This window comes from Candoia aspera, chromosome 3, assembly GCF_035149785.1.
Source record: "Candoia aspera isolate rCanAsp1 chromosome 3, rCanAsp1.hap2, whole genome shotgun sequence".
NCBI lineage: Eukaryota > Metazoa > Chordata > Lepidosauria > Squamata > Boidae > Candoia > Candoia aspera.
Genome location: NC_086155.1, coordinates 23,243,300 through 23,268,764, shown reverse-complemented (window position 1 = coordinate 23,268,764; position 25,465 = coordinate 23,243,300). Strand labels below are relative to the sequence as shown.

General features: G+C 40.2%; 1 protein-coding gene across 1 annotated transcript; it reads left to right on the top strand.

Moving 5' to 3' along the window:
- The first annotated feature begins 425 nt into the window (after window positions 1-425).
- KCNS1 (potassium voltage-gated channel modifier subfamily S member 1) lies at window positions 426-12,664 on the top strand. Its single transcript, XM_063300053.1, has 2 exons — window positions 426-1,418; window positions 11,380-12,664. Exons 1-2 carry the CDS (start codon window positions 453-455, stop codon window positions 11,812-11,814), a joined length of 1,401 nt encoding a protein of 466 aa, XP_063156123.1. The 5' UTR covers window positions 426-452; the 3' UTR covers window positions 11,815-12,664.
- The last annotated feature ends 12,801 nt before the right edge of the window (window positions 12,665-25,465 follow it).

Here is a 25,465-nt window from a genome sequence, read left to right as displayed (position 1 = left end):
TGTGATTATAGACACGTATCTCCTCAAAGTGGAAGAAGTTGCAGCAGGCAGAGGAATTAAGCAATGCCTTCCATTTTTCCATTCAAAATCACCTTCCCCTTCTGTTTTTGTGTAGAAAAAAAGAACTGTTGGTGTTTCCATGCAAAACACACATTTCAAATGTCAGTTTTGCTCTGTATTAAAAAATTTTTTTTTTAATTTTTAAAAAAGTGTATCAGGGGTTCTTTCTAAATTATGTGGGTGAAAGCATATTTACACTCTTAGCTGTAGAACGAATTAACTTTGTTATAACAAAGCTTAGGTAGTCTAAACAGCTAGGTAACTCTCAGGCACAAAACTATCTTTAGATGTTTTGGATAATTGCTTTCTTTCAGCTAGCTTAAGCAAAGAATCTTCTCTTTTCTCTGTTTCAGTGTTGTCTGCAGGCCAGATTAGCCGCACCTCTAGTGATCATGGTCAACAGGACATTAAACTATTGGGATTCTGATTTTGAGGATGAGGTCATCAACATCAATGTTGGGGGCCTGAGAAGGAGACTCAGTTCAAGTGCCCTCTCCAAATTTCCTGACACTCGGCTTGGGCGTTTGCTTTCCTGTGACTCTGAAGAGTCCATCCTACAGCTGTGTGATGATTATGATGTGAGTGCCAGGGAATTCTACTTTGATCGGAATCCTGGCTTCTTCCTATATGTGCTCCATTTTTACCAGACTGGCAAGCTGCATGTTATGGAGGAACTGTGTGTCTTCTCCTTTTGCCAAGAGATAGAATACTGGGGCATTAATGAATTCTTTCTGGATTCCTGCTGCAGCTATCGCTATCATGAACGGAAACTGGAGAGCCATCATCACAACTGGGATGAAGAAAGTGAGGTCAGCAGTGTGGATACATCCCCAGATGAGATCTTAGATTTCAATCATGACCTGCTTCGCTATAGTACATTGCGCTGTGGCAATCTGCGCAAGCGCCTTTGGCTCACCATGGAAAATCCAGGATACTCCATCCCAAGCAAACTCTTCAGCTTTGTGTCTATCAGTGTTGTGCTGGTTTCCATAGCCACCATGTGCATTCACAGCATGCCAGAGTACCAGCAGTTTGATGAGGAGGGCAAATTGAAGGATGACTCTGTGTTGCAAAACTTGGAGTATTTCTGCATCTCCTGGTTCACATTTGAAGTTACTGCCCGCTTGTTGTTGGCTCCAAACCTGAGGAAATTTTTCAAGCATCCCCTCAATCTGATTGACATTGTCTCAGTGCTGCCTTTCTATTTCACCCTTTGGGTAGATGTGACCATGAAGAGAGACTCAGAACTGGGAAATTTGGGTAAGGTGGTGCAAGTGTTTCGTCTCATGAGAATATTCCGGGTGCTGAAGCTGGCAAGGCATTCAACAGGCCTGAGGTCTTTAGGAGCTACCTTGAAGGTAAATGAGCTTTAGCTCATTTATTTTTATTTCATATTTTTATGTTTCTAGAAAAAAATAATCAAAGGAGTAGTCAGAAGCACTGTCCTAACAGTCAGGAACCACGCTGAGACAAGGAATAGGTCTCTAGTGTTTTATTACTGCTACATTAGACAGAAAATCCTAACAAACTGAAGAAGCGTGGGAAAAACCCAGACAGATAAACCCCAAAAGTTAAGGCGGGTCTGTTCTGTGTCTCTTTGAATGGCTGCTTAACTCCTCAGTACTATGCATGCGTTTTCCCCCCTGGATAGGGGCCCCGTCCTGCTCACCATCAGTACTCATGACAAGCACTTTTGTCTTCTTCCAATCTTAAATTTGTGTCTGATTCTAATCTGGTGAAGTTTACTCGTGCTTTTGAACATTTTAAAACTCAGTTACAATAATTGATTACTGTGTGATTATGTCCCATCAAGTCATGTTGACTCTTAGTGACCACATCGATAGATTTTCTCCATGATGATCTGTCCCTAACCTGGTCTTTGAGGTCTTCCAATGCTGCAGTCATTGCCACTGTAACTGAGTCCATCCACCTTGCTGCTGGTCATCTTCTTCTTCTCTTTCCTTCTACCTTTCCCAGCATTTGAGCCTTCTCTAAAGAGCTAGGCCTTTGCTAATGTTTTCAAAGTATGACAATTTGAGCTAGTCATTTGTGCCTTGAGTGAGAACTGTGGGTTGATTTGTTTGATGATCCATTTGTTTGTTTTCTTGGCTGTCCATGACACTCTCAGGAGTCTTCTCCAACACCAAAGTTCAAAAGCATCAATACGCTTCCTGTCCTGCTTCTTCAAAATCCAACTTTCGCTTCTATAGAGTATCACAGGGAATATCATTGCCTGCCCTATTCTGATCTTCATAAGTATAGACTCATCACAGCATCTGAGTATCTTTTCCAAGGCCTTCATGGCTGCTCTACGGAGTGCTACTCTGTGGCATATTTCTTGACTGCTTATCCCTTAGGATGGTTGATCCTAAGAGATAGCAGCTCTCTATCACTTCAGTATCTTCATTCTCAGTTCTAAAGCTGGTTGTTGTACCGGTTGGTCTTCTTTGTATTTAATGTTAGTCACTTTTTTTTCACTTTGCTCTTCGACTTTTATTACTAGACCTTGCAGATCCTTTGCGTTTTCAGCTATTAGAGTAGTGTCATCACCATAGCACAAGTTATTGAAGTTACTCATCTTCTTTCATCCATCTTCCCTTAATATATATTCAGCATATAGTTGAATAAATATGGAGAGAGTATACAGCCTTGTCTCACTCCTTTGTCAACCTCGACCAGTCTGTTTCACCATATTTTGTCCATGCTGTAGCTTCCCAATCTGTATATAGATTTCTCATGAGGACAATGAAATATTCTGGGATTCCCATTTTTCTAAGCACATTCCACAGTCTGATATGATTGACACAACTGAAGCCTTTTCTATAATCAGTGAAGCACATAGCAATTTCTTTTTGGTATTATCTAATTATCCAGCATGCATCACCAACCATATGTCATATTCCTCAGCCTTTTCTAAAGCCAGCTTGAACACCTGGCATCTCTTTTTCCACGTAGGACTCTAATCTGTGTTGGATGATCCTAAGCATTATTTTGCTAGCATGTGAAATTAAGGTTATTGTATGATAAGTTACATACTCTGTAAGGTCTCCTGTTTTTGGTACGGGTACATAGACTGACCTCTTCCAAACTGTTTGCCATTGTGTCATTGTCCAAATTTGCTGGCGGTTACCAGCAGATTAACATACTGCGGACTGAGGGTTTCCTGATGCAGAGTTATAAAACCCAAATGAGTTGGAGATCTTACCAAATAGATAAAACCATCTTCTGTTTCAGTAGTAAACCTTATTCCTATCAATAATTCCCACATATTCTCAACACCTACATTCCCTTCAGCCTTGCTTTTATCTACCTAGCATCATCTCCTTTTCAAACCCTCCCACAACAAAAGAAAAAAATAAAATAAAGATCTGTAGAGTTGTGTCTGTCCTTGCCTCTATATCATTAGAGCCAGTTTGGTCTAGTGGTTAAGGCGCTGGGCTAGAAACCAGAAGTCTGTGAGTTCTAGTCCAGCCTTAGGCATGAAAGCCGGCTGGGTCACCTTGGGCCAGTCTCTCTCCCTCAACCCAACTCACCTCACAGGGTTGCTGTTGTGAGGAAAATAGGAGGAAGGAGTATTTTGTATGTTCACCGCCTTGAGTTATTTATAAAAACAAACAATAAAGGTAGGATAGAAAATAAATAAATAAATAAATATTTGGAATTAATGTGAAATGCTCCTGTGTCCTGTACGGCTTCCAAAGGGTATCTTTGTTTGATTTATGTAATGGCAAAATTAAGCTCTTGGCATGGAATATGGGTTAACTTGGCCTGTTTTAAATGCAGTAATTACACAGGTTGAGCTCCTGTATCCTGCAGAACTCAGCGAGGGGTTTCCATTGTGGTCCTCTGCAGTTGGCTCTCTGTTTATGTTCCTTACAATAATAAAAAAAAAGATTTGGGGGAGGAAAGAGGACAGTATTGAAAAAGAAAAAGTATTGAAAAAGAAAAAAATTCTTGCAAACCTTGAACTTAAATTCCTAAAACTTAAGTTATTTGTTCAGCTTGGTTGATTGTAGCTCATTTATTTATGGGCTTGCTGCCAGGCAGCCTAAGGCTACCCTGCAAGAGCACCATCTGGCACCAGGAGTTTCAGGGCCAGCTGGATCTATGCACATGACTGGTTATTGGAGCAAGTGACTGAGATGGGTGATCTCCTATGGCACAGAGGAAATTTGAGGGACTGAAGTTTTTCTGTCTTTATTTTTACTCTTTGCTTGTAAAGTTCAGTAAGTCTAGAAGTGTCACATCAGCTGCAGAGAAGTCTAATGAATTCTGAGAGAGACTCTAGCTAGCATAGAACCAAGATATTATGAGCTAGGTTAATACACTGTATCTGGCATTCCAGAAAGTCCCAAGGGATTACCATAGTCTGGGTCTGTAAGCATCGAACACCTGGACAAAATAGCTGAAGATATTAATTATGAATGTCTTCCTTCTCACTTCAACTCCACAAGCTCTCTCTCAGCCATCCGAGATGCTCCCAACCTTGATGAAGGAAAAAATTGGTTAGACTCTTCACGTTTACTTTGTGCAAACTGCTGAGTAATGCCCACTAAAGTCTCCCAGGTAGGCCACCTTGGGTCCCTGTGCTGCAACATCGTGAAATTTCTCCCTTCTCTTAAATGCTGCGCTGAAGACTATTCATGTGACCTCATTATTACTAAAATTGGCTCCCACTGGCCTGGCTATCTAGGGGTGTTATCGGAGTTAGGCAACAACCAATTCCAATGATCATTCTAACCTGCTTAGGTCTCCTCAGGAGAAGGACACCATGAAATATCATTGAATTTACTCCTGGGAGAAAAATAAGTAGGATAGTAGGATAAAGTGACTCTTCATGGAGGAAGGGTGCCCTATTCCTCCCTCATCAGATGTCCTGGCATCCAGATGTTTTCTGCCAACTATTCTCCTTTGTGTAACCTTTGATAACCTGAACTGCCGCTTCTCTCACCCAACCATATACCTGAAATTTTTATTTATTTATTTATGTTTATTAAGAATTTTACATACAGTAAAAGTCAATTCTAAAGAAAAAGATAAAAAAGGAAAAAAAGAAAGGAAAAGGTGCAAGAAAAGAAAAACTAAATTTTTGAAATATGACTTTCGACCTTTTCTTCAACAGATAATTACAATCTTATAATCCTCCCTCACACTTAAATGTTAAACAAATCCCTTCAACCCCACATTTAGTCTACATCTTTTTAATCCTCAAACCCAACAAAAAGTCAATATATGGTTTCCAGTCCTTCAGAAGTGTTTTTGTTATTTTTTCTCTCACCACGTATACCTGCAATTCTGATTGCCTCCCTGCCCAAGAAGCTGAATGGAACACAATTTCCAACATGCATCCAGAACATAGAAGCAGGGCATCAGGCGTCAGGCAGCATACACTTCTACTTCCCATCCAAATGCCAGTTGCAGCCCCATCACCATCTAGGAAGGGAAGCTGCTCTCTCCTTCTCTAGGAGACCTCAGAATTACAGTAAATGTTCACCAAAGTGTCACAGTCAATTGTGTTCCTCTCCCTTCCTGGAGGCGGAGGGCACTCAGGCCTGTCTTTCCCAACTCACTTCCCCCACTGCAGCTGTTAAATTTTCTTAGACTAACTTTTTTAACAGTTGGTTTTTACAAACCAGATGAAATCAGCAAGACAACATCCCCAAGCCTAGCGTCTGTTTGGTAGGCTATCTAGAGCATGATATAAATGGGAAAGGGAGCAGATGGGAAGCTATGCCATCTCTGTTTAAATCATGCATGATCCATGTGTGTTCATGGGAAGTGATTAGTGCTTCTGCTTCATTTGATTTGGAGGTGGGACCTTTATTGGGGATAGTTACAGTATGGAAATCTGAGTGTCTTTCCCTATCAATCTGCTTCTCAGCCATTATCCTCATACATCAATTGTTAACAATGCTGGCTAGATGAGAGAAAGTTTCACATACCTTTTAACCTTTTTTTTTTAATTGCAGCGTGCATCAATACTTACACATGTATGTTCTCTCCTTCCTTTAATCCTTCTTTTGAACAGAAGTAGAAGAAAAGCTTTCTGTCACTCAATTCAGGAAGAGGGGTGGGTTTCCCTTTATGCTATTTATTTAAGATAGCTTTAAGCTGCTTTACATGTTTTGTAGTAGAAAACCAGGACAAAAATATTTTAAATGAATAAGTATCTCACACTAATCATACTACGTAAACAATAATCTAATGAACACCAGTTTGAGGATTGGGATAAGGAAATCCTTGAGTCAAGCTTACCTCCTAGTGAATGCATCCATTCATTTTTCTTGCAGGGTTATGGAAGCAATTTGCCATTGCTTATTTTTATTTGACTTCTCAGTCTGACAGCTCTGGTTTTCCCAGTTGGTCCCCTATCCAGTCCTTCAGAGGCTAGACGAGATCAGTTAGGAGCTGACAAAGGTTGTGCAAAATTTATGGAATAACCACCCCCATATAACTAAAACAAAATAGAAATACATGCTATTATAGTTGAAATGCAGACTGACTTGCACACAAACTGGGTAGAGTATCCATTTTTAAAACAATGTCAAGTCCTTACTTCATTCAGGTTTAAAAACATACATACATACTGTGTGTGTGTGTGTGTGTGTGTTTATAGTGGCATATAGTTATTGTGAGACCTGCAGCAGCTCAGGGCAGAGTGGAGACTTTTGCTCTTTGGCCTCAGCATTGCAGATCAGTAGGTTTGAAGGTGATCACCAGTTGTATTCAGACTGCTCTTGGGAGACTAAGAAAGGGTGAATAGAAATGTCCCATGTGTAAATATGAGGTGGTCAAGCAATACTAAGTCAAGACTTCCTCAAGTTTTAACAAAGCCCTTTTTCTTTGTGTTTTTTAGTTTTCCTAAAAAGGATGGAACACTTAGTAAACAGTCTTATAAAAAAGGATGCCATAAAAGAGGGGTGCAACTCTAATCAGGGTACATTAATTACATAAGTAAAGTGCAAATCAATGTTGTACGGTTTCAATTTAAATTCAGATGTTGGGAGAAGAAAGATTACACAAGGGAAAAGTGCTAAGGATAATAGGATGCATGTCTTCTCTTGGTTGTAACATCCCAATTATGGAATTTCCTTCCCAGGAAGAACAAGTTGGAGTTACCTTGCTGTCTTTTCAGCACTAGGCAATGTTTACACTTTGGAAAATGCATTACAACTAGTTTGAGTCTATAGTTTTTGCAAATAAACATATATAGCTGTAGATGGATAAAGCTAAACGTCATCTCATTTGTTATTCACAACTAAAGTTCAGGTAAGCAACCAAGGGCTTGCCAGATGCTTTGGGCAACTTTTAGAATCACCTTTCATATTAACTAGGTCTGATGGGAGTTGTAGTCTCAAAGGACATTGTATTGCCTACCCCTGAATTATAGGATTTAAGTCAAAGGTTTTGTGGAATATGAGGCATTGGCTAAAAGAGCTGCTTATGAGAGGCAGTATGAGATATATGAGGAAGTAAGAGAAAATAGAGTTGGGTGTTTGACTAAGAATTTATTGCCCAAACCATTGCCACATACTTTTAAAGTACTAAAACAACAAAATGCTCTTTTTGCTTTTCTCTATTCTCTCCACACACAGTGCTAAGCAATATTATGGTGTATTTGATTATAACTTAGTTTTATGTATGAACCTGGCCATTGGTGCTGATAAATCAGTGTTGGTGATGTTGCCTATAATATGGACCTAATCAATTGTGTTATAATAAATTTTCATTGAACAGATTATAGGTTAGGAGAATGAACAAATCACAATGTCTCACTTGAGGAAGGCCTAGAGTATTTTATGTTAATTGCTGCTTCTGTGTCCCAACAACATCTACCCTTATTCTAGACCAGAATCCTATTCTTTGCAGAAATGTTGCAGAGTCGACAGCCAGCTCAGATGAAGGAAGAAATAAAGATCCCTTAGTTCACACATTATGTTTTGCAAATCATAGTTTACATGTGTGAACCAGGGCACTATAACATATCCAACAAACACAGTGAAACAAACCATACCTTAGCAGGATATGTGAATGAGGCTTTCCTTCCTGCAGCAAGTGAGACAGAATCTTGAATGGGCCTAGGCAATGGTCTTGGCCGGGTTGATTGCTTATGGTCCAGCTGTAGCAGGTGGCCAAGAGGGCAGCTTTGGTTTGCTGTTAGATTTGTTTTGACTATGCAGGGCTAGGATGAGCAGCCCGCCTCCTTCCCTTACTAACAAATGGCACCGTAAGGAAATAAAAGGAGATAAACTGCTGCCTTTAATGTATCATGCTTGGCTTCATCAAATAATCCAAACAGCTTCAGCAGAGACATCAGGGGTGCCAGAGATGTCACTGGAAAGTTACACTGAGAGCAAAGCACAGGCTTCTTACTAAGAAGGTAGAGAATATGCAGCCTGCGTAGAGCATCTGCTTCCTGGGCAGCGCATTTCTTATTGCTGCCTTATGCTGTAAGAATGCTTTGGTTTATCGCTTTCCCTTCCATTTAAGCAGTCAGTGAAGTGAGAGGACGAAAGTAAATGTAATGGCTGGTCTAAAAAGTGGGAGATGTATTATTAATCAAGAAGCCTGGGACCCATTCTGTTCCAGTGTAAACTGCACACTTCAATCTGTGCCTGGTTCCTTGTTCGCAGCACTGGAATTCCTAGCCCTTAACTAGTCATATTGTTTTCCCTTCCTGCTGCTTAGCCATGTTCTCTGTTTCCTTCTCATGTATATTTTAATGAATGCATTTTGAGTTCCACATTTCTGCCTAGGTTGTGTTTCTATAGGCTGTCATTTTCTTTAGCAGCTTCATTTTGTGTCTGACTGTACTGTGTTGTCTCTTTCTATTTGTCACTCTTGCCATGCCTATAAATAGCCAGCTCTGACAGCACTTGTTCTGCTCTAGATTGAGCCTCTCTACTGTATCTGCTGGACTCCTGTATACTTCTGAAAAGAAACTTCCTTTCCCCGCCTACCATACCTGCCTAACTTTGATTGATCATCTTGGCATCTTTTGTCAGTGGCATGGGTTATATTAGCACTTCCAGCAACAGCTTGTCTTGCTCTTCCTGCTGGGCCACAGAACAGTTATTGTTAGGGGTCTGTTTTGGACAAATAGCAGTCTTTTGTCCCACTAGGTTTTCCAAGTTACAAATCCAATCAACTCTGAGCCTGGATTACTTATACACACAGTATGCTGAAGGAAATGTCTGTGTGTTAATAAAAAGCTTCCTGTTAAGATTGAAGTCTGGAGCTGAAGGGCTCATGAGAGTGGTTTGCCAGGATAATTGCAGCTTTCATCTCAAAGTGTCTCCTAACTTCCCTAACCATGTGCTTTCATAGTGGTTGTGGTTGTTGTGCTACAGGGAAAGAAAGGAAGCAGAAGAGGGACCACTTATCATCAACAAGGGAAAGAATCTCCATCAATGACAGCAGAGTTATGACAAAATATTTTTTTGTTTGGGATCACAGCAACTAAAGGAGTGCAAGAAGCTTGGCTTCTTCTTAGCTCAGGAACTGGAAGGGCTCCATTCTCTGATCCCATGTCCTGAGAACTGGCTCTGGATATTCAATCATTTTGCATAAAAGGGGTAGACCATGAGAAAGATTGCCAGATTTAATCCAGGAAAAGGGGAAGCCTAGTGGAAGGGGACAACAGTATTAGAAGTACATTTGTTTCTCAGTTATTTATCTCTTGCAAAATTATAGGTGCTAAATCTGGAATCAGTACCTTTCTTGATCTTACTTGTAGCTGTGTAGGCATCACATTGCATTCTGAAGGCACTGGATAGGCATCCCCCTGTTTTATATGTCTGCTTTAAACCTATGAAAAAAAGGCGAATGAAGGATATTTATTTGCCACTAAAAAAATCTGTCCTCTCCCTGCCAGATATAGACACCAGACAGGTGTCTATCTTGGCTGAATACAAACTGAGGTATGACTGGTGGTGCCAGTCTAGAGTTCAGCAACAGCTTTTGCCCTGAGAAGCAAATGTTGGGGAGATTATTGCCATCTCCACATTCCGCCTTTCTCATTGGGAACCAGAGAAGCACCAAAGGCATCAATCAATATCTTATCTGGAGACTCAGTTTGCATTAGACCCAGCAATGTTGGTCAGCAATATATTTTGTTTTATATTCTGAGAGATGCTAAAAAGCTCATTGATCTCAAAAGTTGCCTGATTCCTTGAGAAGAAGATTTGACATTTATTGAAACTGTAAAAATCTAACCTACCCTCATGCACTACAAGTAATTTCAAATATTACAGTTATAAAACTTGCAACTGTGTGAAAAAGTCTGTATCACAAGCTCTTCAGGGCTGAAAATAATAGGAATGGATGGAGCTTAGAAAGTAACTTCTGTCTGGAGATTGCTTACTTTTGATTTGCTGAAGCTCCATTGCATACTTATGTTTACATGGGAAGTATACCAGGAAGAATTTAATAAATATTTTTAATCATGTATTTGGAGTCACATTATAAAGATGGAACTAGACATGCTAAGAGAAATGCTGATACGAGATGTGGTATGTACAGGTCAAACTTGGTGAGAGGGATTCTTAGTCCTTATTTTGTCTGCCATTCTTCCTTGCAAATGCAATTTGAGCCAATTATAATTTATGTGTTCCTCCCACCCCTCAATTTTGGCTCTGAAATGTTGGTGGTATTGACAGTGGAATTGATGATGTAGACAAGATGTCCTTGGTTCCATTTTGTTACTATATTGGAAAAAGTAATGCAACTCAGAGTCGCTCTCTGAGTGAGATGAGCGGGGAATAAATTTGATATATAAATAAATAAAGTAAAAAACTCACTGCAGGAGTATCTGCCCTTTTGAATGCTGAAGTTTTCAGGTCTACCTGCAAGTAATCTGTTCCTCAAACTGAAATACTGCTGCCTGCCAAAGTAAACAAACACCAACAATCTCCAATACAGATGTGCTGGACTACAAGCCCCATCATTTTCAGCATGGGTTATTCTGAGGATAATAGGAATTGCAGTCCAGGCATCTGGAGGGCACTGATCCAGATGTGCTTATGCACATACCACTGAAATAAAATTGGCAAATGATTTTGGTGTAAGATAGTTTCATGCTAATTGCTTAATGAAGAAATTATTGGAAATGTGCTAAGGCAAAATATTGTTCTGTCCTAGGTTTCATTCATGGCCTTAGTCAACTGTGGTCTGATATTATAGAAACAGGAAAGGATACAACTCAAAGGGTAGAAAAACCAGCGTTGGAAGAATGGGCTTTCCTTTCATACTAAGAATTACTTAGTTATTGATCCTAACTACCTACATCCATTTTTTTTTCTTTTTTATCTTCTTTTTCAGCATAGCTACAGAGAAGTGGGAATTCTTCTCCTATACTTGGCTGTTGGGGTGTCTGTTTTCTCTGGAATAGCCTACACTGCAGAAAAGGAGGAAGACGTTGGTTTTGACACTATTCCTGCTTGCTGGTGGTGGGGGACAGTTAGCATGACGACTGTAGGTTATGGGGACGTGGTACCAGTGACCGTCGCTGGCAAGCTGGCAGCTTCTGGTTGCATCCTGGGTGGGATTTTGGTTGTGGCACTGCCAATCACTATCATCTTCAATAAGTTCTCTCATTTCTATCGCCGGCAAAAGGCCCTTGAAGCTGCTGTGCGGAATAGTGACAAGAAGGAAACAGAGGACTCTGAGAATTACCCAAGTCAAGAATCTGATGCTTTCAGTGAAGTTTACCAGAGAGATGAAGATCTCACCAGGAACATCCTTCCAGTCTATTGAATGACTCAGAACTGAAGACTTATCTAGTGTCAGAAAAAAGGCAAATTGCTAGCAAGTTGATCAACAAAACTGTTACCTATGTCATCATGGATTCCTTCATTAAAAGTGACCTGTTCCAAAAGCACATACAAGGTACCTCTTCCTGAGCCACTGCAGAATACACACTGACCTTATGCATCTGGATTTTCAATGTTTTTCCAAGCCAGTATATGTTGTAACTAATGCAAACCTCAGTCTGCCAAGGGATGCCTGGAGCGGAATGGACAAAATAGTTCAAGATTCCATCTTTATCCCAAACCTTCAAAGCAACAACACAAGGTAGATTCATCAATACAAGGATTTCTGTGTGAGTATTGTACTGACAGTAATACTCCTAGCATCCCACAGGTGTAATTTACAGGCAGGCATCCAAGTACCTGGATTGGACTGGAAATTCAAGTTTGGAATCTAACAAATAGCAAATTATACTTTAAAAACATACAGCTTTATTGCAGCTGACATTCAGTAGCTGCAGCTAATCTTCTTCACCACATATCCTGCGTCTAAATGCAACCAAATATTTTCACATTGTCTGTTAACTTTTTCATACTCAATATTGTTTTTCCCCCAGACTTTTCAATGTCCTGATTCATAATTTATCTTCAAAGATTGCCAAAGAAATGAAATACTGATGACAAATGTTGTTTGTGGCTTCCATAGAACTGAGATTATCAAAGAACTTCTAACTTGCCTTATAAATGTCTGTCTGATGGAGACCGTGGAGGCTACCAGCATAACCTAGAAAGATTTTAAATTGATCCAAAGCTGATAGAAAATAAATAGGAGAGATTGTAATGGCTGATGTGCTGAAGAAGGGTTGGAGCACAAGTCATGTTCATGTTAATTTGTTTTCTATGGTTGGTTTTGCACTCCCAAATCTGAACAAGATTTTATATAAAATCTATGCATGGTGTATAGGAAGATATAAAGTTTTCCATCCCTTTCCTTGCTCCCCCATTTCCCCCTCCCCACCTTGTTCTCATTGCCATCCAATAAAATTCTTTGACTGTAAGCTCAGGGTACAGATTAAAAGGATGTACTTCTATTACAATGTGCTAACTGGGGGATGGGGTGCTACTAAAAGTGCAATCATAGCCATTGGAAAAGAAGCAAAGAGTTGACAAACCCATACAGCAGGGTATATTTATCAGTATTATGATTTGCTTTACTGTTGAGCTTCCTGGAAACATTTGGTTGTCCACTGTGAGAAAAAAATGCTGAACTACATGAACCTTTAGTTTGACCTAACTGGTCTTGTATCCATCATGATTATAATCATGTAGAGTAAGAGTTGTTGATACTGACCATCCCAACAATAAGGCCTCTTATGTTAGGAATGGAGAACTGGTGACCTTCCAGATGTTGCTGGATTCCAATTCATTCTACTCAATCAGTTTAATGTATCCAATGAATGCTGGCATTTGTAGCCCAACATCTAGAAGGACAATTTCTATACTCTTGTTATATATCATGTCCAGCAACATATGCTCCTGTTACTAATTTGAATATTATTCTACACTAAACAAGACAACAGGTGTACTTGGTAAGTCTCAGCAGGTGGCACCACTGTCTAGCTTGTCTGGGTTCAGAAGCTAGGCAGAATCAGGCCTGATTAGTACTTGGATGGGAGATATTACCAGGCATCCTGGGCTTCTAGACCAAGCTAGACAGCCCACACAGGCTAGATAGGGGAATACAAAGATATCCTGGAAGAAAGTAATGACAAACCCTTTCATTACTATTGCCAAGATAATTAGATGGACATGTCCCAGTAATCTCCAGGAACTGAGCTCAACTCAACAGTGCCTTTTATACTTAATAAAGCGTTTTGAATTAGCACATACATTTAGTTCATTACTGGAGATGCTTCATCTCCCAGTACTCATTACTCATACTAGACATTTCTGGCCCTGGATAGTGATTGCAGAAGAAGAGAAGGAACAAGACTACCATTAAACCCATATGCAAGTACCACTGGTAGCACAAAAACTCAAGAGATCTATCATTAACAGCCATCTTCAACCTGGGGTTCTAAAAATGCTGGACTAGATACTCCTTGTCTTCCCAGCCATCTTGGTCAAAGACCACAATGACTACAAATTCGGAGAATTATAGTCCAAATCTGCAGAGGTCCAGGGTGGGAAAGCCAGTCATTAGACCAATAACCTGCCTCATACAAACTAGCAAAAATAAGGTATTTTTATTAAGATGAATTGAAATGTCACAATACAGTGGACAAAGTTTGTGCTGACCAAGTTTTTGTTCAAGGTAAATATTACAGAAGGAGGGAGGGAGGGAGGGGAGCTGTTACTGAGAGTTATAAAGCCCTACAGTCTGCCATTTGCAATAATCTTAAAATAGATTAGAGAATATGTGCTGATTTAATGAGTTTAAACTATGCCTATATGATGGGTTGGGAAAACCTTTGAATTTCACTAAAGGCAATTAGATGAAAGAAGTTTAATTTCTCTCTCTTCACAAATATGAGTCCCAGAGTTATGTAATTGTTTACTGACCAAAATAGAAACAACTTTCTCCTTTCACTTCTGATTGCTACAGGCTCCAAAGAAGCGCACATTGTCCACTGAAAATAAGTGTTTTCATTTCTGTTCAGATACTTCATATTTTGCCTCTCTGACAAGAGGTTCAAATACCTACTCTGCACATTCCCTATCTCCTTTTTGTGGCCGTTGGAGTTATCATGGCCATGATTCCTGAAAACCAAAACCAGTTTCCTGCTATTCTGAGGTGGAAAATATGTAGATGGCAAAAGGAAGTCGAAGTCTTAAAATTGACATATCACAGATAAAAGTAAAAAAACACATTCACACACACACACACTTTCTCCAAATCACCACCATCTGCTTATATCACATGCTTATTTCCTGTGGCTTTCAGTCCTTTTGGCCACCGAAAGATGGCCTCCCCTACTCTAAAGCAACTAGAAATGGAAGAGGCATACAGTAGTCCCTTGCTTAATTTTTTTTCTTATCTGTTCAATCGTGTCCAATTCTCAGAGACTGCCTGGAAAAGCACCTGCAGTTTTCTTGGCAAGGTTTTTCAGAAGTGATTTGCCATTGCCTCCTTCCTAGGGCTGAGAGACAGTGACTGGCCCAAGGTCACCCAGCTGGCTTTGTGCCCAAGGCGGGACTAGAACTCCCAGTCTCCTGGTTTCTAGCCTGATGCCTTAACCACACCACCAAACTGGCTCTCTCCTGCTTAATAGCAGCTTATATTTGGACAGATTGCTCTGATACTTCATTGTGGACATGATTTGATTTGTCAGCTTGCCTTTAGTAGCTACAGTATGTGGCTGAGAGAAGTTAAAGAAGTGTAGTTGAGTATAGTAGCTTGACAGGAGAAACCCTGTCAGGAAATACATTCTCAGTTCAAAGACTCTAACAAGTCTTTGTTCAGGATGGAGTCATACAGAAAATAGAGGGCTTGGAATAGCCAGATATTCCTTGAACCTCTGAACAATTCCTGCAGAGTACATCTGGAGTTATTACTGAGGAGGCGCTGATGGTAATTGTAGCTTGAGGATGCCTTTCTATACCCAATGCAATTTTGCCCTTGGTGCCATATGGCTTAAAAATGGTGGTAGAAATGTTTGGAGTGTCTTAGGAAAAGGAATTCAGCAAGAAAATTAAGTCAGTCTGTTGGCAGGTAAGTTTCTGTTTTGGTCCCACTGCTTTGTAATATACCAGTTTTTGTTTTTGTTTTCATATTGGATCCTTCTGTCTCTCAGGCACAGTATTTGCAGTATAATCATCCTTCAACACATCTTTAATTTAGAATTAGTCATTAGTTCAACCTATTTCTACCCAGCCACTAAAGAAAAGCCATTGTTGAACAATGTAAGAAGAACAGATTAAACCAGCGTTTCTCAACCTTGGCAACTTTAAGATGTGTGGACTTCAACTCCCAGAATTCCCCAGCCAGCCATGCTGGCTGGAGAATTCTGGGAGTTGAAGTCCACACATCTTAAAGTAGCCAAGGTTGAGAAACACTGGACTGAACTATAGAAAAATGGCAGCAACAAAATCAATGAAATTTTTGTCAGGAAGCAAAGTCTTTAGTTAAAGGTACATGACAGTAGGCCAGGCAGAGTTGCCAAGGATAGGCACAAGTGAGGGATTACACTGAAAAGTATTCACCAATGATCAGTCTAAGAGCTTTTCCCCTTGCACCTAACCATGGTATGAATGTGCCACAGCAACCTCTTTTTTCTGCCACATCCATTTAATACTGTCTTCATCTTATCCACAACTCTCATCTGAGCAGCCTTAAGTCATCCTTAGGCACTGTTCTTCAGGGCCATTTTGATTTGGACAGTAGGAGAGTCTGGTTCTGTCAAACTGGACTTTTCCTCTGTACCTACCAGCTCTGCAAACCAATCCACAACTTGGAGACCTGGATCATCCTAAACACCAGCTGACCAGCCGTGGAGGGGCATGTAATGAAGCTGGGTGTGAGGGGAGAGGCGGTTCAGTTTCTGCTGCTCCATGGTGCGGCCCTCTTCATGTGTCTCAATTGTTCAAGCTGCTCTTGAACACAGGTCTAACACTCTTCTGGAATACTGCTAAATCTGCTCATATTTTAAACGGGTTTAGCATTCTTCTGCAGTAGCACTAAATCTATGTTTAGCTCCATTTGAACATGAAAATTGGTTGGTTCACTTTGCACCTGTCCAAAATACTTGTACAAAAACTGAATTTTGATAGTTCAGCAGTCAAGCCATCTGTCAAAACAGGCGTCCTCCTCCAGCCCCACATCCATCCCAATTAGGGAAGAGTGATTTGTGGATATACTTCTGCTGGCTCATGATATTTGGTGGATGGGGAAGAAAATAAAGCTGGGTGAATCCATCAGTCCCTTTCTCTAACATGTTCTGTACACTATAAATAAAGATAGCACCATTTGCTGGCATTGTGCCTAATGCAGGAGAGGGATTGCTAGTAGGAACAAAAAAGGTTATGGCAATATAATTTTCTGCTGGCTCAGTGATGGTGAATAGCACTTTAATTCAACTATAAGGAAGAGCACTTAGTGGTGGGCTAAGGAGTAGAGTTATCAAGACGAATAACATGGTCCAGGCAAATGCCACAAAGTCCTGGTTACTATAATCCTTTCATCTTTAAAAAATAAAATAAAAATGGTGGTGTCTGTAATGTGAACAGACTATATATACGTTGTTTTTTTTAATGTCTTGTATGCTTAGGTATTCTTTTTGGAGCTTCTAGTGTATTTTGGTTCTAAAAATAGGCATAAGGTCCCACCATGAAAATAACGGCCCTAGTATGTGTATGGACTGGGGCAGAATATTGGGACTGTGAGGGCGCAAAGAGTTCCAGGCCCAATATGTGGTAAAATAAAGAATTAGGTCCATCATCAATTTCAATTTCAGTGCATCTACTCTAATTATAACTAAATCTGGACCCAGTTCCATAATGTGACTGCTTTATGTTATGCTAAATTTGCAGCAGAACCATACTAATGATGCCACCATTCAAACTGCTTCTGGAAACTTTGCTATGATAAATAAAAAAATTACATGGCTGGTCAAAAGCATGCATTAGTTTCCTTGTGCAGATTGCTTCTTCAATCTCCCAAGTCCTTAACACACCAGATTTTTCTGGTAAACATGGCTGCTTTTTTCCCAGCCTGAATTGAAGTGGGAGGGGCAAGATAACCATGGTAACATGAGTAGTGCACCCCAAAATCACTCTAACCCAAATAGCACAGTCCTCATTACTCAAGTCACATGGGATGCAGTCACAGACAACTGCATTGTATCTGCAGTGTGTGAATAAACCTGTCGCACTTGGGTGTCAAAGGGAAGTTATATAAATATAATCCAACAGAACTGTAAGTCATAACATGGTCATTATAGGTTTCCCATCAGTGATTAGAACTCACCACCACCACCACAGCAAACAAAATTATCTGGACTACCTTGGACAATTAAAATTAGAATTGCTGTGCATTGTTAATTTCTACCATTAACTAATTCTGACTTGTGCATCTAAGAGCCACTTTGCACCTTAAATACAGAGTAACCTTTGAGTTGAACTTAGTTCCTACTGACTTACAGGGGTGCATCCCACGGCAGGCATGTGCCGTCAGCTTTTTCTGGAAAGTTTTTCAGCTTACAGCCATGGGATTTCCTAATAGCTTCCCATCCAAGTCAGGGCCAACTCAACCCTGCTTAGCTTTCTAGGTCAGGCAAGATAACAAGATGCTACAATTACACTTGTGTTTCATTTAAATGTAAGTGATGAACATGATCAATGTGGTTAAAATCCTACAACTCATTTTTGGTCAAACCTAGGTTTCTTGCTGTGTAACGTGCAAAATGATGTTTGTCTTTTTCAGCTATGACAACACAGAACATAGCCACATTATCACAATACAGTCCTCTTTCAGTTTACGGAATTAGACTCTGCTTCCTTTGTTACTCATGTTTGGGCTGTTATCCTATACATAGCTGAGATAAGCATGCATAGATTTCAATGCTAATTCCATGACCATTTGCATTTTTGTAAGTCAGTATAGAGTATCTCTTCCATTATCTCCACTTTATAAATGAAACATTAGAATTTATGGCTCAACCTAGAGGTAGGGATAATGAAAAATCCTTTCTACGCAGAATCTTTTCAAAGATATTAGGATCCTCTCTGCCCACTCGAGCAAGCTCTGTCCTGAATTAAGACCCGGTTAAGTGTTGTTAGCTCTTTGAGGTAGGCCAGGTCAGGCTATTGTATTGATACAGGCTATAGTAACAGTATCTTGAAAGACTGACGGCATTTTTCCTTCTTCCCTCTTATACCAAAAACAATTAAGGCAGAGTCAGTTTAAGTTTCTCTCCAATGTTCTCTTCTTTTCCCAGGCTTAAATCATGTTTTGCTAAACTGTTCCATTCCTCCTCTGAGGGCATCTCTGTGCTTTTCTACAAGTGTTTTGTCTGGTGAACTCAAATATATTAATTAGTTCCCTTCATCAGTGAACTCTGTGGGATTTTTCTGTCTGTCTGGTTTGCTGTTCACATGGCTATGTGGTGCTGCTGAAAAGTAACTGTAGAGCTCTAGACAAATTCCAGCCAAGAGAAAGTTCAGCATTCCCTGAATGTTCCCCTACTCCCTAATATTGGTTAGCCCACTCAGGCAATCTGTCTGGTTCCTCTATGCTAGAAGGAAGTTTATTTTGGTTTTCTTCTGCGAGACATTAACCTAAGAAGACAGACCTCTTCAGCCTGTGGCCAGAAAATGTATGTATCTGGTCCCCCAAAGAAGTTGCATCTGCCACAAGGTCCCTGACAGAAAAAGAAAAGGCACCCATTGTGCCAAATTGTGCTGTTTTCTGGAGAAACCAAATACTCCTTTGTGGGATTTCTCTATATGAATCTGAAGGCAAATGGGCATGTAATATATTCATAAATATACCCAGAAGGCTCTTCACATACTTTATTTAAGGAAGCCAGAATAACCTTTTGCTATGGTATGTAGTTCAGTAGAAGACCAGGGCATGCTCTGCAAAGAGAAGGTTTGAGGTTTCATTGCTGGGATCCCCAGAAAAATCTGGGAAAGATTCGGGCCTGAAATCCAGAAGACTTGATGCCAGCCAAGGGAAATGAGAGAGAATCAGAGAGACCAATGATATGACTCGTTATATTTTTCCATTAATTTTAAATTAGACATACAACAGATGTACACACATACATTTGATGGACAACTCTGATAAAACACACCCACACCCACACATATACATGCACACGTTTCAGATTCCTTTTTAATTTTAATATGCTTAGAAATATACAGCATTTTTAAAAAAAGTTCTTATTTTCATTAACTAAAGATGTAATCCTGTGAATTCCTTCACAGATCCAGTTGATATACGTTTGGGCATTTCATTCCAATGTCTTCACAAAGAAACAAACACTAGAAGGGACGAAATTCAACTAGCATTCATCTTCTCATTTGAGAAGTTTGACTTAAAAGTGGAAGAATGTTCAGAATCTGTGTGTGTATGTGTGTGTGTGTGTGTAAATTTAGTATAAAAATTTCTCCTCACACTTAAGAACAGTGTAGGTTCTTTGCTCAGAAACTGTTTCTCCCATAACATTTCCTGGAATTAAGTTGAGAGTGAGCTCCCTTGGTCTGTTCAGGGAGTGCCATAAGGGAGACTGTCTCTCAATACAGTCCTGTGCTGCTGTGAACATGCTGCATGTTTTAATAATACAAGAAATTAAACAGCTAAAATCTCCAGCCACTCCAATGCTTTTATCAAGGAAGTCTAACACACTCTGACCCTATCCTTTGCCTGAAACAGTCTGGCAATTTCTATCTAAATGTTTAATAACATTTTTAAAAATTGGTTAAAAATATCACTAAGAACTCTGCCTTGAAATTTAGGCAGATCAATAGAGCACATTTGCCTGTGGAGATTCATCTCTATAATTTACACTTTTTCTTCTGCTATTCTTTCTGAGTGTTTCAATTAATTTTTCAATTATTTGTTAGTGTTACTCTAGCAATAAAAGGAGAGGGATTTTTTTTTGCTTTGTATGAAATTATTGTTCCTAAATCTTTACGTAAAATAATTTTTCATCCCTACATCCTTTGGTATTCTCATGATGGAAGTTGAGTGCAATGATCAATTTCTAATGCCACCTTTTCTGACCTCCAAAAGGCAGGCAAAGCAATTATACTCATTTATTTAATGTATTATCTCCTGTCTACCTATAAAAACATGATTGAGAAAGCTATCAAAACCTAAATGAATAATAAAACCATTAGAACAAAGCCATTGCAATCAAGAGAAATAGCCATTAATTTACAAAGCCAGATGGATCTAAAGTTAAAAGCAAGACTAAGGAAAGAACTTTGCTGATTGCAGAAGGCAAGCAGTCATACAGAAGCCAAGCAAACCCCACCTGAGAAGCTGTTTCATATTGTGGGTGCTACCACCACAAAGCCAAGCAAACCCCACCTGAGAAGCTGTTTCATATTGTGGGTGCTACCACCACAAATCTCCTATTATTTAAAGTCACCTCCCACCAGGATCTGGTAGTAAGGATGTCAGACAAGCCCTTTAGAACCTGCTCAGGCAGGTTCATTTGGATGGGGGCCACTTAGAGCTGTAAAGGACACAACCAAAACTTTCAGTTGAACCATGAAATAATAAAACGATTAAGCAAGAGTCAAAAAAAGCAACTGCAGAACTATATAAGGGATTATTTCCAAGTGTGATTTATGCTACCCAACACTTTAGCACATGTCAGTAGGTTTCAGCAAGTTTGCTATAATATTACAAGCAGAGTTATCAGTTGTGTTAATGTTGATGTTTTGTTTTTTTTAATCTGTTCAGTCATGTCCAAGTCTTGGAGACTGCCTGGAGAAATCCCTGCAGTTTTCTTGGCAAGGTTTTTCAGAAGTGGTTTGCCCTTGCCTTCTTCCTAGGCTGAGAGAGTGACAAGCCCAAGGTTATCCAGCTGGCTTCATGCCTAAAGGCAGGACTAGAACTCACGGTCTCCCATTTCTAGCTTGATGTCTTAACCATTACACCAAACTATGTTGCAAATCACAGGCACAATGTCTAAAATCCCAAGTTCTGAGGAGCAACAATTGAAAAAGGCCATCACCTTCCTCTCCTGCTTATGAGCTTCCAGGGTGTGGGGTGCTGTGTGATACAGAATGCTGGAATAGATGGATCCTTGGCCTATATTATCAGGGCTCTTGTAAAGTTTTTATGAACTTTGTCTTTTCAAGGTTAAGCCTCAGATCTGTCTTCCCGTTATTAAACAAAGCACAGTTTTGGTTTTTATTTTGTGATGCCACTCTCTTCCATCTGCTTTCCACCTAGCAGTGCAGCTGCAGCCCCATCTTTTTTTGCTGACAAAAGCTTCAACATTTTTGTGCATGTGTAGATCAACACAATTCATTGATTGAAAGAAGTCCCTCTTGATATATCCCTGGGGGAGCCATATAGTTACTTCACCCCAGGCTTCTGCCTTGGATTGCTCTATCTCTGAAAGAAAGCAGACATATCCTTTGCCTGGGAGAGAAAAATATTTTTCTTTTCTTCCTCTCTGGCTCAAATGCTTGAGTAAACCTGCATGAACAATAGCCATATTATCATGATTCACCAAAGCCTTGGACTGTTGTTTATAAAAGAACAGTGTTGCATAATGGCTTCTGTGATCCACTTCTAATGCAAACGCTTCCTCTTTTCAGAACAAAATAGAACTATTTCTACTGGGGCAAATTTAGATGCTCACTTAGGATGTTTTCTTTTTGCTTGGTGCTGCCCTAATTTAGAGAAGCAATGCCCACCATTTCCCTCACCCCCAGGCACTACTGATGGTGCTTAGCTTAGTAAAACAACATATTTTGCAAGCAGACAACCCCAGGTACTAACTTTGGTAACTCCTTGCAGGGTGAGGAAAGATCCCAACAATACCAATAATATAACCTGGATCAACCAACAGTCGGCTTCAACATAAGGCAGCTTCTTCTGCTTCTAAAGAATCAAAATGAGGGAGAGCCCTAAAATTAGATGTTTTAGTGCTTATGGAGCCTCTGCTGATATTGAAGCAAACCATACAATCTTTCCTAATTACTCAAGTGATCATCCCAAATGCAAACCCTGTTCACTATCAGTTCACAGTAATAATTTGATACTCCATGGTACCTAGGTGCTGCCTCATTATGTTAGTACTAGATTCTCCTCAAAATAATTTGAGGAGACAGCTTTATACATGGACTTCACCAGATGGACAACACCGAAATCAGATTGACTACATCCTTTGCAGCCAAAGGTGGCGGACATCTCTACAGTGGGTAAAAACAAGACCTGGAGCTGACTGCAGTTCAGATCACGAACTTCTTCTTGCACAATTTAGGATCAGACTAAAGAGATTAGGGAAGACCCACAGATCAGCTAGATATGAGCTCACTAATATTCCTAAGGAATATGCAGTGGAGGTGAAGAATCAATTTAAGGGACTGGACTTAGTAGATAGGGTCCCGGAAGAACTATGGACAGAGGTCTGCAACATTGTTCAGGAGGCGGCAACAAAATACATCCCAAAGAAAGAGAAAACCAAGAAGGCAAACTGGCTGTCTGCTGAGACACTAGAAGTAGCCCAGGAAAGAAGGAAAGCAAAAGGCAACAGCGATAGGGGGAGATATGCCCAATTAAATGCAAAATTCCAGAGGTTAGCCAGAAGAGATAAGGAATTACTTTTAAACAAGCAATGCGCAGAAGTGGAAGAAGACAATAGAATAGGAAGGACAAGAGACCTCTTCCAGAAAATTAGAAACATTGGAGGTAAATTCCAGGCCAAAATGGGTATGATCAAAAAGAAAGATGGCAAGGACCTAACAGAAGAAGAAGAGATCAAGAAAAGGTGGCAAGAATATACAGAAGACCTGTATAGGAAGGATAACAATATCGGGGATAGCTTTGATGGTGTGGTCAGTGAGCTAGAGCCAGACATCCTGAAGAGTGAGGTTGAATGGGCCTTAAGAAGCATTGCTAATAACAAGGCAGCAGGAGACGATGGCATCCCAGCTGAACTGTTCAAAATCTTGCAAGATGATGCTGTCAAGGTAATGCATGCTATATGCCAGCAAATTTGGAAAACACAAGAATGGCCATCAGACTGGAAAAAATCAACTTATATCCCCGTACCAAAAAAGGGAAACACTAAAGAATGTTCAAACTATCGAACAGTGGCACTCATTTCACATGCCAGTAAGGTAATGCTCAAGATCCTGCAAGGTAGACTTCAGCAATTCATGGAGCGAGAATTGCCAGATGTACAAGCTGGGTTTAGAAAAGGCAGAGGAACTAGGGACCAAATTGCCAATATCCGCTGGATAATGGAAAAAGCCAGGGAGTTTCAGAAAAACATCTATTTGTTTTATTGACTATTCTAAAGCCTTTGACTGTGTGGACCATAACAAATTGTGGCAAGTTCTTAGTGGTATGGTGATACCAAGTCATCTTGTATGCCTCCTGAAGAATCTGTATAACGACCAAGTAGCAACAGTAAGAACAGACCACGGAACAACGGATTGGTTTAAGATTGGGAAAGGAGTACACCAGGGCTGTATACTCGCACCCTACCTATTCAACTTGTATGCAGAACACATCATGCGACATGCTGGGCTTGAGGAATCCAAGGCTGGAGTTAAAATCGCTGGAAGAAACATTAACAATCTCAGATATGCAGATGATACCACTTTGATGGCTGAAAGCGAAGAGGAACTGAGGAGCCTTATGATGAAGGTGAAAGAAGAAAGTGCAAAAGCTGGCTTGCAGCTAAACCTGAAAAAAACCAAGATTATGGCAACCAGCTTGATTGATAACTGGCAAATAGAGGGAGAAAATGTAGAAGCAGTGAAAGACTTTGTATTCCTAGGTGCGAAGATTACTGCAGATGCTGACTGCAGTCAGGAAATCAGAAGACGCTTAATCCTTGGGAGAAGAGCAATGACAAATCTCAATAAGTTAAGAGCAGAGACATCACACTAACAACAAAGGTCTGCATAGTTAAAGCAATGGTGTTCCCCGTAGTAACATATGGCTGCGAGAGCTGGACCATAAGGAAGGCTGAGAGAAGGAAGATAGATGCTTTTGAACTTTGGTGTTGGAGGAAAATTCTGAGAGTGCCTTGGACTGCAAGAAGATCAAACCAGTCCATCCTCCAGGAAATAAAGCCAGACTGCTCACTTGAGGGAATGATATTAAAGACAAAACTGAAATACTTTGGCCACATGAGAAGACAGGACAGCCTGGAGAAGATGCTGATGCTAGGGAGAGTGGAGGGCAAAAGGAAGAGGGGCCGACCAAGGGCAAGGTGGATGGATGATATTCTAGAGGTGACGGACTCGTCCCTGGGGGAGCTGGGGGTGTTGACGACCGACAGGAAGCTCTGGCGTGGGCTGGTCCATGAAGTCACGAAGAGTCGGAAGCAACTAAACAAATAAACAACAAAGATTCTCCTAGAAGTATATATACCATTGCTTCTCACCTTTGGGAACTTTAAGATGTGTGGACTTCAACTCCCAGAATTCTTTAGCCAGCATGGATGGCTGGAGAATTCTGGGAATTGAAGTCCATACATCTTAAATTTCCCAAGGGTGAGAAACACTGACCTATACTATCTCCAATGCAACAATGCTGACTGCTTTGAAATCATGTAAGAACACTTCTTAAAGAAAGTCCCAAATCAATTGCCTTTCAACTCCCCAAAAATAAATGACAATGGATGTGACTTTTAACTAGATTCTTGTGCCATTCCCCTGCAATTCAGCAACAAAGGTCTATGGCAAGAAAAATATTTTCCTGCTCATCACTCCTGTCCTCTACCTGCTCAAAAGCAGGTGTATTAAATAGCCTCTTGCCTTGTTGCCTATAGCAATTAAAAATTGTCTCCAGGCAACTGGGCAGAGATACTTTTATAAACTGGGAATGAGTTGGTTCTCATATATTGTTGTCTTTGTTTTCTTCTTTATGGCTGCTGACATGCTGCAAATGACAAAAAATAGGCATATTTTTCAGCATGGTAGTAACTGGAGAAAGGGCTAGTTAAGCTACCAGAAAAATG